This window comes from Zygotorulaspora mrakii, chromosome 2 (genome assembly GCF_013402915.1).
Source record: "Zygotorulaspora mrakii chromosome 2, complete sequence".
Lineage (NCBI taxonomy): Eukaryota > Fungi > Ascomycota > Saccharomycetes > Saccharomycetales > Saccharomycetaceae > Zygotorulaspora > Zygotorulaspora mrakii.
Genome location: NC_050720.1, coordinates 296643 through 314776, shown reverse-complemented (window position 1 = coordinate 314776; position 18134 = coordinate 296643). Strand labels below are relative to the sequence as shown.

The 18134-nt window shown below is 39.9% G+C and overlaps 11 protein-coding genes across 11 annotated transcripts; 4 read left to right on the top strand and 7 right to left on the bottom strand.

Annotated features, from left to right (window-relative positions):
• Nucleotides 1–36: 36 nt before the first annotated feature.
• Nucleotides 37–1788, top strand: HG535_0B01710 (uncharacterized protein; the record flags this gene model as incomplete). The annotated part of the gene is made up of 1 exon (XM_037286966.1): nucleotides 37–1788. One exon carries the CDS (start codon nucleotides 37–39, stop codon nucleotides 1786–1788), a length of 1752 nt encoding a protein of 583 aa, XP_037142861.1.
• A 28-nt stretch (nucleotides 1789–1816) lies between these two features.
• USE1 (SNAP receptor USE1) lies at nucleotides 1817–2581 on the bottom strand (the record flags this gene model as incomplete). The annotated part of the gene is made up of 1 exon (XM_037286965.1): nucleotides 1817–2581. The coding sequence occupies one exon, from the start codon at nucleotides 2579–2581 to the stop codon at nucleotides 1817–1819; it is 765 nt and encodes a 254-aa protein (XP_037142860.1).
• Nucleotides 2582–3261: 680 nt separating this feature from the next.
• LSG1 (ribosome biogenesis GTPase LSG1) lies at nucleotides 3262–5181 on the bottom strand (the record flags this gene model as incomplete). Its single annotated transcript, XM_037286964.1, has 1 exon — nucleotides 3262–5181. One exon carries the CDS (start codon nucleotides 5179–5181, stop codon nucleotides 3262–3264), a length of 1920 nt encoding a protein of 639 aa, XP_037142859.1.
• Nucleotides 5182–5442: 261 nt separating this feature from the next.
• On the bottom strand, nucleotides 5443–6594 carry RRT2 (diphthamide synthase; the record flags this gene model as incomplete). The annotated part of the gene is made up of 1 exon (XM_037286963.1): nucleotides 5443–6594. The coding sequence occupies one exon, from the start codon at nucleotides 6592–6594 to the stop codon at nucleotides 5443–5445; it is 1152 nt and encodes a 383-aa protein (XP_037142858.1).
• Nucleotides 6595–6908: 314 nt separating this feature from the next.
• Nucleotides 6909–10112, top strand: ISW1 (chromatin-remodeling ATPase ISW1; the record flags this gene model as incomplete). Its single annotated transcript, XM_037286962.1, has 1 exon — nucleotides 6909–10112. The coding sequence occupies one exon, from the start codon at nucleotides 6909–6911 to the stop codon at nucleotides 10110–10112; it is 3204 nt and encodes a 1067-aa protein (XP_037142857.1).
• A 191-nt stretch (nucleotides 10113–10303) lies between these two features.
• On the bottom strand, nucleotides 10304–10792 carry GPX2 (glutathione peroxidase GPX2; the record flags this gene model as incomplete). The annotated part of the gene is made up of 1 exon (XM_037286961.1): nucleotides 10304–10792. One exon carries the CDS (start codon nucleotides 10790–10792, stop codon nucleotides 10304–10306), a length of 489 nt encoding a protein of 162 aa, XP_037142856.1.
• Nucleotides 10793–11164: 372 nt separating this feature from the next.
• Nucleotides 11165–12208, bottom strand: SEH1 (Seh1p; the record flags this gene model as incomplete). The annotated part of the gene is made up of 1 exon (XM_037286960.1): nucleotides 11165–12208. One exon carries the CDS (start codon nucleotides 12206–12208, stop codon nucleotides 11165–11167), a length of 1044 nt encoding a protein of 347 aa, XP_037142855.1.
• Nucleotides 12209–12365: 157 nt separating this feature from the next.
• On the top strand, nucleotides 12366–13700 carry ALG7 (UDP-N-acetylglucosamine--dolichyl-phosphate N-acetylglucosaminephosphotransferase; the record flags this gene model as incomplete). The annotated part of the gene is made up of 1 exon (XM_037286959.1): nucleotides 12366–13700. The coding sequence occupies one exon, from the start codon at nucleotides 12366–12368 to the stop codon at nucleotides 13698–13700; it is 1335 nt and encodes a 444-aa protein (XP_037142854.1).
• A 171-nt stretch (nucleotides 13701–13871) lies between these two features.
• On the bottom strand, nucleotides 13872–14630 carry HG535_0B01630 (HD domain-containing protein; the record flags this gene model as incomplete). Its single annotated transcript, XM_037286958.1, has 1 exon — nucleotides 13872–14630. One exon carries the CDS (start codon nucleotides 14628–14630, stop codon nucleotides 13872–13874), a length of 759 nt encoding a protein of 252 aa, XP_037142853.1.
• Nucleotides 14631–14798: 168 nt separating this feature from the next.
• On the bottom strand, nucleotides 14799–15735 carry RPL28 (60S ribosomal protein uL15; the record flags this gene model as incomplete). Its single annotated transcript, XM_037286957.1, has 2 exons — nucleotides 14799–15199; nucleotides 15687–15735. The coding sequence occupies 2 exons, from the start codon at nucleotides 15733–15735 to the stop codon at nucleotides 14799–14801; spliced, it is 450 nt and encodes a 149-aa protein (XP_037142852.1).
• A 592-nt stretch (nucleotides 15736–16327) lies between these two features.
• Nucleotides 16328–17800, top strand: VVS1 (Vvs1p; the record flags this gene model as incomplete). The annotated part of the gene is made up of 1 exon (XM_037286956.1): nucleotides 16328–17800. The coding sequence occupies one exon, from the start codon at nucleotides 16328–16330 to the stop codon at nucleotides 17798–17800; it is 1473 nt and encodes a 490-aa protein (XP_037142851.1).
• Between the last annotated feature and the right edge of the window lie 334 nt (nucleotides 17801–18134).

The following is an 18134-nucleotide window of genomic DNA, read 5'->3' as shown; positions in this document are numbered from 1 at the left end:
TGACCGTTGTCGATTCTGCGAAGCTTTGTAGGAAAAATGGGCGAAGACCGATATGAACTAGATTCTTTTAATAGTACACCTGCTGATATGAGCACAGCAACTCCCGACAGTAACTTTTATGATGTCGAGGATAGACAGGGGAAATCCGGGACGAAAGTTGAACAGGAAAGCTTTGAGGGAGCGGAGCAGGAAGATTTGGAACTTGATCTGCGAGATCCACATACGTTCCCCTTAGTGTTAGCGTCTCTATGGACGAGCTCTGCTCTCTCAGCTTTGGATGGAACCATTGTGTCGACAACGATAAATGATGTTGCTTCGAGATTTCAGCAAGCCTCCTTAGTTACATGGGTGGCTACGAGTTACTTGCTTACTACATGCAGCGCTCAGCCTTTATACGGTAAAATAAGTGATATCATTGGAAGGAGAAAGTGCTTACTCTTTGGACAATTTGTATTTGCTATCGGTATCATTTTCTGTTCCGTAGCCAGAACCATTCCACAACTGGCAATTGCTCGAGCAATATGCGGGATCGGTGGTTCTGGAACGAGTGCAATGACCAACATCATTCTATCAGATATGGTTCCCCTTTCAGAAAGGGCGAAATACTGGGGTTATGGATCAGTGCTGTGGGCCATTTTTCAGTCGATTGGGGGTCCACTAGGAGGTATATTGTTGGAATATTTCGGAGTCAGTGGATTATTCATTCCGCAAATACCTTTTTGCATTGCTCCGTTGTATCTCTCCTGGAAATATGTATGGGACTACAACGAGGACACCAAGAAATCTTGGAAAAAAATAGATTTTGGTGGGAGTCTGTGTTTATTACTGATGATATCTTCATTCATTGTTCTTCTTTCAAACAATAATGATGGATCATTAGAACATGTATCATGGCCACCTCATAAGAAAGCCAGTTTAGTGATCTTCGTTTCATCATTACTTACTTTTGCATTTGTTGAAAATTACGTTGCAGTTGAGAACATTATACCTTTTTCAGTCATAAAAGGTACTCTTGGATTAGTTGCCATTATATATGGGTTGGTTGCTTTAATAAACTATACATGCTTGTTTGTGGTTCCATTATACCTTCAGCTAATCTGGGGCGTGAGTGTCAGTCAATCTGGCTGGTATATCATGTGTGTTGTCATCTCGTCTGCAGCAGGAGCTCTTTGGTCAGGTTGGATAGTTAAAAAGTTCTCGAACACTGATCGTCATGCCACAATATATTACTCGGCAGTTTTGCTGTTTCTGATGACATTGCTAACTCTGTTCGGGTACGCTGGCATCTACCAAGCTGTTCGAAATAGTTCCCCAGTGATGGCTGGAGACAAAATAAATCCATTCTTCAATGTCAGAATGATATTCGGTATAAGTACTCTTGGGTTCTCCCAGGGCTCACAAAATGTTACTGTTATGCTATTCAATGTTGCGAAAGTAGGAAGAAAGGGACAGGCTTCCTCAACGAGTGTAAATTTCCTATTCCGCTCCCTGGGGAATGTTCTCAGCGTGTCAATTGCGTTAACAATGTTCACAAATTCTCTTAGAGGAGAGCTTAGTGAAGCACTCCTTGGAAAAGATGATGATCTGCTGCTAACTTTACTCAAAGATAATGCTTATTTGAGGAGTCCCTCAATGCCTGCAACACACATCAAAACTATAATGGATGCGTTCCGAAAATCTTTGTTGAATAGCTTCTTACCATGCAGATGGTCTGTCATTCTAAATGTGCTATTTGGAATTTTTCTACTTATAGTAGTAAACAGGAAGCTAAGAAGGATAATAACGTGAAAAATCTAATCATAAGGGAATGCATATTTTATAGGGCAGGAAATAACCTGATAATAATAAAAGTGAGTATCAATCCTATTATCATGAATAGGAAAACAGTAATATAGAATAGATAGCCAAGTTTTTTTTTGTCATATTTTTTTAGCTTACCTCCAATATCCACTAAACTCTTAGAGGCAATCTGTACACCGATTTCGGCGGCACTCAGTACATTCCTATCTTCTTCCAGAGCATTTTGAAAAGCTGAAGCACTCTGCCTCAAAGTTCCCACTAGATTGGTCATATCCTCCAACAATGTAGTCTGTAAGTTATCCTGGTCCTCGATTTGCCTATCGATTGACTTCGTAGATCCAATGCCACTTTCTGCATCTGACACCCTATGACCTAATAATCGTCTTCTCAATTCTGCTGTTTCATCCGTTAATCCATCGGGTTCAGAAACCTCCAGGTTTACAACAGGATCGACACCATCACTTGCTGCATCGAAGTCCACACTATATCTGCGTTTCTTCAAGCTTTCTTGGTAATTATCGTATTTTCTTTTCATCAATTCGATAGTCTCATGTTTTTTACTTGAAGCCTCGAACGCAAGTTGAGCACAGTTTTTCTGATACGCACCTATCGTATTAGCATTTGATCGCGTCCCATCCAAAATTACCTGCTCTTTCAGCAGGTCATTTCTGAGGACGTTCAAGTTTTCAGACACCTTTGTACTCAAAAGATAGGCTAGAAACGGATCTTCCACTTGATCTGTCATCTGATGAGCTAAAGCATCTCTCAAAGCTGCCTTCATTTCGCTGTCCTGTTTTGTAAGTCCTTTATGTGTACTTCTATTCCGAGTTTTTACTCAGACTATTTTCAAAATAAGTCACAGGAATAAAATGCTGCTCGTACTCTCTGCTTACAGCACAACATTTATAACTAAACATATTCAATAGAATGCCTGAATAAGAAAGTAAAACTTTGTCAAGATAGGAAAACTACATTATCGTTCTAACGAGAAGTAAATAATCTACTTTAGATGAATTTTCGCCCACCTACTATCAAACTACGTACTGTGGGTTTAATCAGTCGTTGTTAGCGAAAAGGGCGTGGAATATATCCATTTCTTGGCAATACCAAATACTCGACATGTAAAACTCAGATTGAGTGGGAAATGTATTGACTATAAAATCCTCTCAGAACAACGAGAAGAACTCTCGTAAAACTGTCCCAAAGATCATTCAAGTTACAAAACCGTAGTCTCAGCCCGATAACCATGCCAAAACGTATTTCTTGCCATGATCGATTTAGTAAAAAAATATTTGTAACTATGAAAGGAAAAGTACGTGCACTTGAACCTCCATTTATAGTACAAAATTTTCCTTACGACGGGTAATTCTATGCTATTTTTTTAGGTCTTCTAACCAAAAATCTAAAGTGCCTTTAAATTGATATAGATTTCTATAAAGATGATCTTGATGCCCACTTGATTCACCACTCAGGGCGCATTTCAGCCCTCTTTTTATCTTTCTTGTTTTTTTTATTATGTTTCTTGCCGTTATTACCAACTACAGCATTCTTGTGGAATGGTGATGTCAATTTACCCGTAATACTATTCATTTGAAAAAAATCCCTGTCCAGGCTGCTTGATGCATTATGCAGGGCTGCTTGTTTACCACCGTGTGTGACACCTGAAGCTTCGCTGCCATTTTCAGCACCTGTATGAGCAGAAAAGGTAAGTTTGTTTAAATCTCTCGCCAGATCGAAATCAACAATTGCTTTAGATTTGGCAGCCTCTAATAATTGTATTTGTCTAGTTTCTGGTAGTCTTTCGAAGGCATAAATATCTTTGTTGAATTCCGCACTTTCTTCTCTTGTGTAAGGTGTATCATCGTCCAGTTTAGGTGGAGGATTGATGTATAGCAACTTACCGTTGACATAATCCTTTAATATATAACGACTTGCACGAGATTCGTCTGCAGAACCAAAGCCTTGTGTCATATAACCACGAGCTCTAGCATAAGCAACTAACAGTTCTTGGGCTGTCGGGTGTTCACCATGTCCGCCCTCTTCAGGTGACTTCATTTGTATATGAATACCGTAGATTGCCTCGATATAAAACTTAGGAATTCTTTCAGCAACTAAAGTACAGGGTCCAATGTAATCACGAAGCTGATCTATAGGTAAAACACCATTGCATACCAATTCACCTTTGTTATAAGCGAAATTAGGGAAAACCAAACCTGGACAATCACATAAAATAACAGAATCTGATAAATTTATGGTTTGAAAGTGTTTAGTCTTACCGGGGGTGCTCGAAACTGAGACTTTTTTTGCACCAACAAGAGAATTGATAGTAGAAGATTTACCAACATTGGGATAACCTACTAATCCAATTTGGGTCACGGGCTGTTGTCCAGGAAGTGGGACTGTCAATGGAACTGCAGGAGCTCTGGCCAAAAACAGCTCCTCTAACTGGTCGAGTGTCAATATTTTAACACTTTCTAAAATGCTTTCGTCTTCCACTTCTCCGTCCTCTAACTCTTCCTTCATCTCCTCTTGAACGTAATCTTCACCAAGTTCTTCTTGCTTCTGCAAAGTCTCATTCGCTTTTAAAGCTGAGTAGAATGAAAATGCAACATTTTTGGATTTGAAATATTTAGCCCACGCAACCCTTTGTTTCAAAGTGAGAAGATCTGCTTTATTAACCAAAAGTAAATTTTGCTTACGCTCATCGATTTCTTTGACATACCTTTCCAAATCGACAGATCTGAACAGTAATGGATCCCTGGCATCGACAATTTGTACCACCAAATCTGATCTTTCGACGACTCTCCATAATTGTCTCCAAACTTCAATGTTTCTTTCGAATGGAGTAAGCAGCAGATCTTCATTAGACTCTTGCAACATCGCCAATTTACGCCTCCAGTTCAAAAAAGCTTCTTTCTCTTGCCTGTCCAATTGAAATCTCGTCATGGTTTTGTCCCACGCAGGTCTTCTTGGAACGATCAATTCACGAGCATGCTCCCTCTGCTTCAGATTTATGTTTTCACGTTGTTCGTTAGTCAAACTGAATCCTTGTGTAACTGCAGAATCATCACCACTGTCCATACGAATAATCTTGACATTAGCATGACGATCCGCAGCAAAATCTTTGTCGGCTAACTCTGCTGTACCCAAGAACTCTTCTAAAGCCGATTCCTGAGTTACAGACCTCAGCTTTACCCAATCTGCTTCATGTTTCTCCGTAATAAATCTCATTTCACCGTCAGGCAAGAACTCAACAGCATTTTCCTTTTGACGTGCATATTTCAGAGCTCTTCCCAATCCTATAGCGTTTTTATTCTTACGTTGTATTGGTTTTGGTCCTTTGGGAGGTTTCCATTTTTTAGGGGCTTCCTTCAGTGGCATATTTCAACTATAACTACCTGAACAAATGATTACTGTAATGTGGTATTCTGAACGCTCCCTGTATCTTAAACACTTCTACGTTTGCATATCTTGCGATGAGCTTTTCAAAAATTTTTTCAGTGCCGGGCAGTACCCATAACAGGCCAAGAAAAAATGAAATACTACCAGATGAATTACAATTTGGATAACATCAGAGCCAATTGCGTATCATATTCGTTAAATAATTAGATATGGTCCAAGTAGCATGCTATAAGTTGCATGCTATAAGTTCCATATTTGCAGCGAGTTATCGTAGAAAGAACATGTAGCAATGAAGTCTGTACACCAATCTCCCCCATAACACATCGATTCATGTCCTTTCTTCAGATAGTTTGTAACCCTGAACATGTCCTCCGAATCTTCCGCTACATCTACAACTTTTGCACCATTATACATACAACAAACAAGCAATTTATTCGAGTTACTAGGTGCTTCTGAAAAGGTTCTAGTTAGATTTGAAGGCATTTCAGAGAATCTCCATACTCCACCGCCCAAATCGCAGTCCCATTGTTTTGCTACGGGTGTATTGTGCCCAGGATAGATATCATCTCCTAACATTCGTAAATCAAGTGATCTTATTTTGTCGTCATAGGAGCCGGTAATTATAGAAGTTGATTTCGAATTCCGAAAAGTGGGCGAGCTAGTCTTGATGCCAACAACCCCTGCTTCGTGTATCCTATTATTTGACCACACTGTAGCCTTTGTGCGGAGATCATGAGCCATTATTGTTGCATCATCGCCACCCGTAAATACAACATTTTGTAAAGGCTGTAGTTGACCAAATTCACCTGTCCAGCATTCCAGGGCATGTTTTCCCGCAAATTTGCGAGCCTTCACTTCCATCGCATTTTCGAAACTACCTTGGACATTATAGCTAGTTTTAACCAATCTTTGGTAAGTGGTAGCCGTGGAGTCAATACTAAATGTTACCGATTCATCTACAAGATCTATGATCGCCGAGGTGCCCAAAGTGTTTGTAGCTAACAGAATCCTTGAATCTAAAGGAGAAAATTGTAAAGACGTGACAAGAATATTCACATCAAATACTTGTAAATTGCCCAATTGACGTAGTTCGACAGATTTTTTGTCTTTGGTTAACGTAAATTTCCAAACAGTTACATTACCGGTTGAGTGAGCTGTTGCTACTAGATTGGTATCAAACGGAGACAATTTTAAATCCAGAATTGCGCCATATGTTGGGTAGGAATTTGTAAGTTCTAGATTTCGGTCAAAGATTTCCATTAGGCCCGTTCTTTTACCGCTTGGCTTGTCCAAATGGTAGGAGCCGACGAGGATATATTCATTGTCAACTATTCGTAAACAACATGGGGGCAATTGTGTCGTAGTTGCCTTTATTATCTTTGATTCTTCCATATTATCCTAAGGCGTACAGAGCACGTAAGCAACAACCTTTGGAAAGCTATTACGGTCGTAATACTGCCAACGTCTTGACGTTTAGACGAGTGCTCATCGATTACACGAAAAATATTGTCCGAACTCTACTATTTCTGTCCGAAATACGAATATTAATTAGTCGATCGGATCAGGAGCACAGGTCGAATTTCAACTCGGAAAAGTTTTAAACAAGACACACCTATTTGCCGGCTCCTAAGCTCTTTGTTGCTTTCAGGTTTTCAGTTCATTTGTGTTATTTTGTGAAAGACAACCCACGTAGCTGCTGTGCAAAAATGACGAATGAGCAGAAATACTGGGAAGAATTGAAACAGTTCCAAGTTGACGTGCCTTCTCGTGGTTGCACAGAAACCAAGTCAAGGTACCTTTTACCTAATTCAAGTTGTCGTAAATTTGATATAGAAGCTACAGCCAAGAGATTTGAGCATCTGTTGTCATTAAGTGTGTTATTTAAGCACTTTATTCAGAGTAAGGCTAAGAAGGACGACAGATTTAAGCGCGTGCTAGACATACTAGAGAAAGGTGATGGTAAGGATAAGAAGAAGGGCAATGGTCTGCATGACAAGAGAAGACGTAAGACAGAAAGGGAGGAAGATGCTGAGCTCTTGAGGGGCGAGGAAGAAGAAGAAGAAGGCATAGACGATGTAGAATTTCAGTTCACGGAATCTCCTACTTTTGTTAACGGACATATGAGAGATTATCAGATCCAAGGTTTGAATTGGTTGATATCCTTACATAGAAATGGTTTGGCAGGTATTTTAGCTGATGAAATGGGACTTGGTAAAACTCTACAAACCATTTCCTTTCTTGCCTATCTGCGATATGTTGAGAAAACTCCTGGTCCGTTTTTTGTTATCGCACCTAAATCTACCTTGAATAATTGGCTTAGAGAAATTAACAGGTGGACACCCGAAGTGAGTGCTTTTATTATACAGGGTGACAAGCAAGAAAGGGCAGAATTACTCCGTGACAAATTGTTAATGTGCGATTTTGATGTTGTCATAGCGTCATATGAAATTGTTATCAGAGAGAAGGCTTCTTTCAAAAAGATTGACTGGCAGTACATCGTGATTGATGAAGCACACAGAATTAAGAACGAAGAATCCATGTTATCGCAAGTTCTTAGGGAATTTTCTTCTCGCAACAGATTACTTATAACCGGTACTCCTTTGCAAAACAATTTGCACGAATTATGGGCATTGCTTAACTTCTTGCTGCCAGATATTTTTTCTGATTCACAAGATTTTGACGACTGGTTCTCATCTGAAAGCACGGAGGAAGATAAGGATAAAATTGTTAAACAATTACACACGGTGCTTCAACCATTTTTGTTGCGTCGTATTAAAAACGATGTCGAGAAATCTCTTTTACCAAAGAAGGAGCTAAACGTCTACGTGGGTATGTCATCTATGCAGAGAAAATGGTATAGACAAATTTTGGAAAAAGATATAGATGCTGTTAACGCATCTAACGGTACTAGAGAGTCTAAAACACGTCTTCTTAACATCGTAATGCAACTAAGAAAGTGCTGCAATCATCCATATCTTTTTGATGGGGCTGAACCAGGTCCACCATATACGACGGATGAGCATTTGGTTTATAATTCCGCAAAACTGAAAGTTTTGGATCAATTACTAAAAAAGATGAAGGAGCAAGGCTCTCGTGTTTTGATTTTCAGTCAAATGTCCAGACTACTAGATATATTAGAAGATTATTGTTTCTTCAGAGAGTATGAGTACTGTAGAATAGACGGATCAACAGCTCATGAGGATAGAATACAAGCAATTGACGAGTATAACAGTCCAGATTCTAAAAAATTTATTTTTCTTTTAACAACTCGTGCAGGTGGCTTAGGTATCAATTTGACAACTGCAGATGTGGTTGTATTATACGATTCCGATTGGAATCCTCAAGCAGATTTGCAAGCTATGGATAGAGCCCATCGTATCGGTCAAAAAAAGCAGGTTAAAGTTTTCAGGTTCGTCACAGATAATTCTGTCGAGGAGAAAATTTTGGAAAGAGCCACACAAAAGTTACGGCTGGATCAGTTAGTTATACAACAAAATCGAATCTCCTCTCAGAAAAGTAAAAAGGAAAACAAAGCTGATTCAAAAGATGCTTTGCTATCTATGATTCAACACGGGGCTGCCGATGTTTTCCAAAGTGCGTCTGGAAGCTCAAGAAATACTCCACAACCTGAAGACGAAGCGGCACAGGAGATTGATTTAGATGCGCTTCTCGCGAAATCACAGGATAAGACACAGTCATTGAGTAAGAAATACTCAGCATTAGGCTTGGATGATTTACAAAAGTTCAATCAAGACTCCGCATATGAGTGGAATGGGCAAGATTTCAAAAAGAAAACACAGAAAGATATCATTAGTCCTATTTGGACTAATCCTACCAAACGTGAACGTAAAGAAAACTATTCGGTCGATGGCTACTATAAAGATGTTTTACAAACGGGAAGAGCATCGACACCTAATCACCCCAGGATGCCAAGACCTAGACCATTCTATTCGCACCAGTTACAATCACCACAACTAAAAGCCTTATACGAAAAGGAACGCATGTGGAATACAAAAAAGTCAGGTTACGTCCCAACACAAGAAGACGTCAAGACCACCTACGGTAATATAATTGACGAAGAAGAGAAGAAGCAAAAGCTAGAAATATTGAAGATATCAGTTGCAAATGCACAACCCCTAACAGAGGAAGAGGAAAATCAAAAAAGTGAGTGGGAAAAAGAAGGATTCCCTAATTGGAGTAAGACAGATTTTAGAAAATTCATCTCAGCTTCAGGAAAATATGGCAGGAATTCTATTCAAGCTATCACATTAGATTTAGCTCCTAAAACATACGATGAAGTACGTGAATACGCGAAGTCATTTTGGGCGTATATTGAAAGAGTGGAAGATTATGAGAAACACCTCAAGTATATTGAAACGGAGGAGGAAAAAATCAAAAGAGTTAAGCAACAGCAAGAGGCACTTCGTCGTAAAATTTCGCAATATGCAAATCCCTTCATTGATCTCAAATTGAACCACCCTCCTTCTACAAACAACAAGAGAACCTTTTCAGAAGAAGAAGACAGATTCATACTGATATTGCTGTTTAAGTATGGCCTTGACAGGGATGACGTTTATGAGTTGATTCGTGATGAAATTAGATCCTGTCCGCTATTTGAATTAGATTTTTTTTTCCAAAGCAGGACACCAGTCGAACTTGCAAGAAGAGCCAGCACTTTGTTGCAATGTTTAGAGAAAGAGTTCAACGATGGTCTAGTTCTTGAAGATGTGAAAGATCGTCTGAAGCAGGAAGATGAAAGCGGCAAGCGCATGAGAGAAGAAATGGAGGTAGAGGAACAACAAGCAAAGGAAGAACAGCAAATTAAAGCGGTGGAACCAACAACTGATATGGAGCCAACAACTGATTTGGAGCCAGTAAATATGGCGACAAAAAAGATAAAATCCGAATAAGAACTCCTACGTGTGTTCCACTATTAGAATTAATATTTTAAAAATATATATCGACGTATGTATAGAATGTTACCAGAGGTGATATCATTCTAGTTCAACAAGTGAGTATGTGAAACTTACAGAATACTAAATGTTAAGCAAAACAAGCACGATAACAACATGTAACTACCTGTGTTTGACCATCTTTAGGCCTACTCTTTCAACAGTCTTTGAACTTCAGATTCCAAAGATTGCGGTTTCGTCAATGACGAATATCTTTCAACAACATTACCTTGCTTGTCGATCAGGAACTTCTCAAAGTTCCATTTAATGCGGCTCAAGCCCAATAGACCAGACTTTTCTTTCTTCAAAAACTCGTAGACAGGCTCCTCGCTCTTACCATTGACGTCGATTTTCTTCAAAACTGGGAAAGTAACACCGTAGTTCAACTTACAGAAGGACGCAATCTCCTGGTCACTGCCTGGTTCTTGACTACCAAACTGATTACAAGGAAAGCCAAGAATAACAAGTCCTTCATCCTTAAATTTCGTGTACAATTTTTCCAACTCTTCATATTGGGGAGTGAACCCGCACTTAGAGGCAACGTTGACAATCAAAACAACTTTACCTTCAAGTTGTTTGAAAGGGTAAGGCTCCCCTTTGCTGTCCGTTGGTGCAAATGAATAAAACTTTGATACCATGTCGTGCCTTTACTTGTCGATATTCTAAACTGATGATGTCAATCAGTGGAAGCAGAGGTTAATCAGAATATCCTTCCGACCATTTCACAACTTATAGTACCTTTCCTTATATATCTCGTAAAGTGTTTCCTGACTGCTGACAAACATCCCTAAGTATTCGCTCGTTGCCTAGCCACTTCGCGAAATATTACAAAGTGCTGGTTTGGCTGGGCCCTTTTGAAAATGGTAGTACACTAGGGTTGCTTAAAGATGAGAAAAGCTCAGAGATAAAGCTTGGTAAAACCCGATAAAGCTAACATAGAGATTGAAGTGTGTTGTGTGTTGTGTGTTATCTGAAGTCGTATTATACATGTGCTATATAGCTATATAACTCTATGGATCTTGTGACCGTTCTTGGAACGTCGGCTGCTGCTGTTGCTGTTGCTGGGCGCTGATCACGGACATGCACTTAAATTCGCTGGAGTAACTCGACCTCCACAGACGTACCTTGCCATCGTCACCTGCACTGCTGAGTATGGTGCCTGTGAGGTTCCAAGATACGGACCATACTTCACTTTTATGATCGTCGTGCTCACTGATGAGTTCTACGTGCAAATCTAGCGAATCCACTTTATCCATGCTAGCGTCGTCATCATAGCTGCCCACAAAGGAGGAGGCGGAATGGGCCACTGGCCTCTCAGTCAGCTTGAAAATGCGTACTTTGCCGTCTTTACAGCCTGTTGCTATCAATTGGTACCATTTTCCGATGGAGGGCGCCCAGCTCACACTTCTGATCAGGCCGCCATGTCCTTCGAGCTTTGCAGTTACGTGCAATTTGTTATCCTTTCCTCTTTGATATATTAGTGCTTGGTCTAAGGCGCAAACTGCGATCTTTTCCGGGGAAAACCTCGAAGGACACCAGGATAAACAAAAATCTGATTGCAAGTGACTTGCTGGAGATACCGACAGCACTTTGATCTCCGAAGTTAATGTCCACGATCTCAGATCCGAAGGCTCAAGGGCATCGTACGTCCTGAATGTGCCGTCATTGCCAATACAGGCCAACCTTAGTCCCAAATGAGCAGGTGCAAATTTAACATCGTACAAAGCACCTTTAGAATCATTGAGTGTGCATAATTTGTTCCAACGACGTCCCGAGCACTCCTCCTGATCAGGGTCTTCTTCCCAAAGCTTGACCGTCTTGTCGTATGACCCTGAAGCAATGATACGGCCGTATTCTGGACTTGCCCAATCTAGCGATACTATGCTACTATTGTGAGCTCTCCACGAATCACTTAACTGCCAATCATTAGTGTCTTTGTCAAGGCTGAATACCTTGATATGCTGATCTGATGAACAGGTTGCAACGTGCCTGCCGTAAAAGTCATAAGAGACATCATGAACCAAATCTTCATGACCACTATCAAATGGTCTCATCTTGTGCTAGCGTAGTGAGTGGACTTGCCTTTATCTGTGGTCACCTCTTCGAATTGTGAATTCCATTTTTTTGAATACACACATTAAAAATAAACTTGAAAAGCGTCTACGTGTAAGCTAACTGTCAATCCAAAGAAGGGGACGATACGAGAGTGACATGTTTCGATATCTGTTACCCTCAATTGTGCTTGTGATTGCATATAGCTCTAAGCAGCACTCTGCCGTTCTATCCTCGATAGCATTCTCTCTAGTAGGTTATGTCGTTACTGATCTGTTAATTCCACGTGTTGGAAACTCTTTCATCAAGATTGGGCTATATGGCAAGGATTTGAGCAAGGTGGGTAGGCCAGTTATTCCAGAATGCATTGGTGCTATTTGTGCAGCTGTTTACATCCTTTTAATGATGTTTTGTATCCCTTTTATGTTCTACAAGTACATGGTAACCACAACGTCAGGCGGTGGAATACGTGACATTTCAACAGAAAGTTATCAACTGACTGATAATCTGTTTCCACACGCGAAATTGTCAGAGTATTTGAGCAGTCTATTGTGTTTGGAAAGCACAGCCTTACTGGGTATCGCAGACGATTTATTTGATTTACGTTGGAGACATAAATTCTTTTTGCCAGCCATTGGTGCTATACCGTTACTAGTTGTTTATTATGTTGATTTTGGGGCAACACATGTTCTTATTCCCGGATTTATGCAGAATTGGCTACAGAGGACTAATTTGGATCTCGGTGCATTATATTACATGTATATGATGTCCATGACAATTTTTTGTCCCAATTCGATTAATATATTAGCAGGGGTGAATGGCCTGGAAGTCGGTCAAAGCATCGTATTGGGAATTCTTGCACTTCTCAATGACTCTCTGTATTTAACTATGGGCCCGCAAACATCGTGGGAAAGTCATCGTTTTTCAGCAATTATAATTTTACCATTCTTAGGCGTCTCAGCAGCGCTATGGAAGTGGAATCGCTGGCCAGCAAAGGTATTCGTTGGCGACACTTATTGTTATTTCGCTGGGATGATTTTTGCTGTGGTGGGAATATTGGGTCACTTTTCAAAGACAATGTTGCTGTTATTTTTACCGCAGATCCTAAATTTTCTTTACTCATGTCCACAATTATTTCATATTGTACCTTGTCCAAGGCATAGGCTACCAAGATTTGACGAAAACGATGGTCTACTTTATCCATCGATTACAAACTTAAAAGAAACACCAGCCAAGAAGTTTTTTCAACCTGTTTTAAGAGCTCTTCATGTTCTCAAATTAATACATGTCGAATTTGTTAATGGCGAGATAGTAAGCTGCACAAATATGACGCTAATAAATTTGGTCTTAGTATGGCTCGGACCAATGCGAGAGGACAGGTTATGTAATACCATATTACAATTGCAGTTTGTTGTCGGGGTTGTTGCCATTATAGCAAGACATGCATTGGGGGCGCTACTCTTCGGTCATGATAATTTATGGGCTATCGTCTGATTGAATCCGCGTTGTTATAGGGTATTGTAGGGTATTATTATAATAGAATCAAAAGATAGAATATATAAAATAGAAAACCACTGTTGGTTGCTTTTCACGAAAATTACGATTACTATATGGACAATAAAAATGTAAATTTTGTTAGTTCTATTAATGCGAATGCGTGCTTATTCATTTCTTGCGAGACAATTGTGCAAAATACTCCCGACGTTCCTCGCATAAGTCTTTAACCCAACTTCCAACTTCTTCAGTCTTCACGCTGGAGACAGCACTCCAAAACTGTTCTAAGTTTTTCTGGCCGTTACTTGCTCTTTCATATTCAAAACATTGAACCAACATTTCGTACTTGTCGATATCTTTGACGTAGCGTGCTTCTAAAGAGGAAATATTCTCATATGCTAACCAATCGTTCATTATTTCTTCAGCGGCGGTTCTATTGTGTGGCTCAATGAGGTTCTCACATAAATACTGAATAGTTTCCCATTCTCGGCGGTGTTTTTCCTCCTTCGTAACACCACCAAATGGTGTTATATCACCAACCAAAGCTTCTGCGATATCATGAACTAATGCAATGCGCACACACTTATCGCGATTGACTTTGGTATCATTTATTAACATTGACGTGATACTCATCCTGTACATATGATCAGCGATGCTTTCACATGGATTAATGTCATGATCCAACCATCCAGTTCTTCTTTGTATTTTCAGCTGTTGAACAACATGCAAGAAACTTAAGATATAGTTCGGCTGTGGTTTTGACAGCATTACTTGCACTTCCGATGGAATATGATCTTGCGGTTTCCAAACCTTGTGGATGCCATTCGACATGCTCGATGTGGTAGTGGTTGACATTCTATTCCACACTACTGTTTTGACTCGAGCAGAATTGGAATACTGACGAAGCAATCGAATTGAACCAATGAACATCAGCTCAGAAGTTCATTTTCAAATGTTGATTATTTTATTTATTTGGTGTTTCTTTTTTTTTTTTTTAACAACTGTACTGAAACTTTTGTCGGTTTTAGGATGAGATGACATTTTAGAGATATCAAATTAACTTTAATTATACAAAATATATTTAATGAGTCTTGTAGTTTAAGCGATTAATTCGACAACACCACCAGCAGCTCTGATTTTTTCTTCAGCTAATTTAGAAACAAATCTAGCCTTGACAATGACAGGAACGGATGGAAGTCTACCCTTACCCAAAATCTTACCGTAACCAGCAGCCAAAGTGTCAATGACTGGTGCAGCAGACTTGGAGGAAGACTTCAAGTATTCATCTCTCTTGTCTTCTGGAATCAAGGTCCACAATTTGTCCAAGTTCAAAACTGGCTTCCAGAAGTGAGCTTGTTGCTTGTGGAAGTATCTCATACCGACCTTACCGAAGTAACCTGGATGGTATTTATCCAAGTTGGTTCTGTGGTGGTGAAAACCACCGGCCATACCTCTACCACCGGGATGCTTTCTGTGCTTACCGACACGACCTTTACCGGCTATGTAGATAACGACAATCAATTAAGAAGTGTCGAAAACTTGTTAGTAAACATGCTTACAGCTTCAATTATTTCTGATGGGGAAAATCAAGATGGTAATCAACAATATAATTCTCTTTTCGGAATCGTGCAAAGGTTATCGCTCAATGGCATTTTGATCCGTTTTCACTAGCAGAAAAGAAAAAAATCCTGAAATTTGATTAACGATGGAAGAGTTCTCAGACAAACAGAAAAATTTGACCTGGAAAAAACCTGATCAAATTTCCCCGCCTGCCGTCTTCAAGGCCGCACCTGTGAAGACCGGTTGTTGTACAACTATGCACAATTTCGTAATCATATAACATTTCACTGGACATGATTTCCTCTCTAACTAGACAAGTGTGCAATACACCACTAGTACTACCACTTTACATTCACAATGCACGAAACACAAAAGAGAATCACTGCCTTGGTTCTTTCGTTCCCTCTTCCAATTGGAACTACATACCTGAGACGTGACCTCTGTGCTTTCTAGTTTTGGTTAATCTGGTTGGCATTTCTGGTTATCTTACTTTCCTGCTTTCCAAACATTGAATATCCGATGCCAAAATTAGAAGGTGTCTTCTATATACTTGTAAAGTAGCAGGCGGTATCATCCATCAGCAAGCTGCAGATTCCGGCACAAGAGGTGAAAGTTGCGTCCTTGCAATTGCGTCCGTTTCGAACGTCCGAATTTTCAAACGCTCAAGTGTCCGAGTGTCCGAAAGAAAGAAAAATCTGAAAAATCGAAAACAAGGGGTGTACGGATTCAACAGACTGTAGTGGTGTACTGTTGCTCGAAACAGTCTCAACTGCCTCGAAAAGCAAAAAATAGAAAAAAGGGATACAGTACATCTGTTGTATTTACATTTTGGATCAACAGCGTAAAAAGCCTAATTCAATGTTGACTCTGCTACATCTGATTCAGATATCATCCTTCATTTTTATTTTTATGCGATTATCAAGTATAAATTTGAGGATTTGAAGATAGATGGTTGATATTCTAACCATAACTACATCACTTGCCACTACTAGATAAGGAGCGGTATAGGAGCGTTACAGGAGTGGCACAGCAATAGGATAGGAGTTGTACACGAGTAAAAACCAGTTATGTCAGAAAATGATTCGCTGTTGTATCCATCACGAGGCGTTGCCAGAAACGAAAGGATTGCCTTTCCCGTTATATATTGCACTCTGATCGTGTGCTTAGGATCGGCTCAATTCGGATACCACACAGCAGAATTGAATGCTCCACAGCAATTCATGTCATGCTCAGAATTTTCAGTTCCCAACGGAAATGAAAACGTGCCATACGATTCTACATGGCTAGGCAGACATCACTTCAGACAATGTGTGCCAATGGACGATGAGCAGATTGGATTGGTTACAGCAATGTTTTGCGTGGGTGGTCTTTTCGGGTCGTACTATGCGGGATGGCTAGCGAACGTATATGGGCGCAAGAAAGTTTGCATTTATGGATGTGTGCTATCGGGTCTTGGATCGCTAATGCTATTTGCCAGTAACAGCTACAGTGGTTTAATCCTTGGCAGAATTTTGGTGGGTATATCTAGCGGCATTTGCATTGTAGTTATACCGTTATTCATAAACGAGATCAGTCCTGTTGAATGGAGGGGGAGCTTGGGGTCTCTGAACCAGGTTTGCATCAATATGGGTATTCTTTTCACACAATCGTTAGCACTCAAATTTGCTGATTCCTATCGTTGGAGATGGCTCTTATTCACGGGCTTCCTTTTAGCCGTGGTAAACATTGTTCTTTTGTTCATCATTTTAGAGTCACCAAAATGGTTAATGATCAGAGGTAGACTTAGAGAAGCAGAAATGTCGTTGTACAAATTACGCAACGGGTCACTTGAGGACGCCAAGGCCGAGATTCAAAAATGGCGGACCGACGCCCAACATCAGGAGGATCAAGAGAATCTGGATGGTAACAAAGAAGGACCCACTTTATGGCAATATGTCAGAAATCCAATGTTCAGAAAGCCAAGGAACGTTATACTAGCTCTTTTGTTAGGCCAACAGTTATGTGGTATCAACTCAATCATATTCTACGGAGTTAAAGTGATCAGCCAGTTGTTACCAGATCATGCCATCCAAGTCAATTTGGGCATATCCTTGGTGAACGTTTTAGTGACGCTTGCTGCTTCTGCATTAATTGCCGTTTCAGGATGCAAGCCGCTGCTAATGTTCTCAGCCGGTTTAATGTCAATCTCTTCTTTCTTGATCAGTATAGGAATAGTGAAGAGAATGGCTACACTTTTAGTCTCCTCCACTTTCCTATATATCACCGCTTTTGCTCTAGGCCTCGGCCCGATACCATTCATGATCATTGGATCATTGTCAGCACCGCAAGATGCAGCTACGGCCCAAAGCTTCGGAACTGTATGTAACTGGCTGGGAACATTTTTCATTGCATACTTATTCCCCATGGTTCACGATTTGGTTGGTGGTTCCGTTTACTGCATATTTGGTTTCATTGCAGTTGGTTTCTGCTTTTACACCTACTATTACATTCCGGAAACCAAAAATAAGGCAAGCTACACGGATGTTTGGTCTGGATACTAAACCTTCACCACTATTTGAATTCGAATTCAAACTACTTTATTATATATATATATATATATAAATGTTGTATTGAAGAATATAAGCAATCCTATTGAATTTGTGACGTTATTTTCAATATATCTCTCCACGTCAAGAGAACTGTCGTACCAAGCGAGCTAGCAATCATTTTTCGACTATAAATATTTCGGCCGAGAAAACACAGGGTGTACTGATCTCCCATTAAAAGCTAGTAGTAGAAGAATCATTTAATTACCTCTCGAAGATTCGATTAATTTGACTTTCAATCAATACAAGTTTGAGTTGTTTTTTATATATAATAACCCATGAAAGAGCT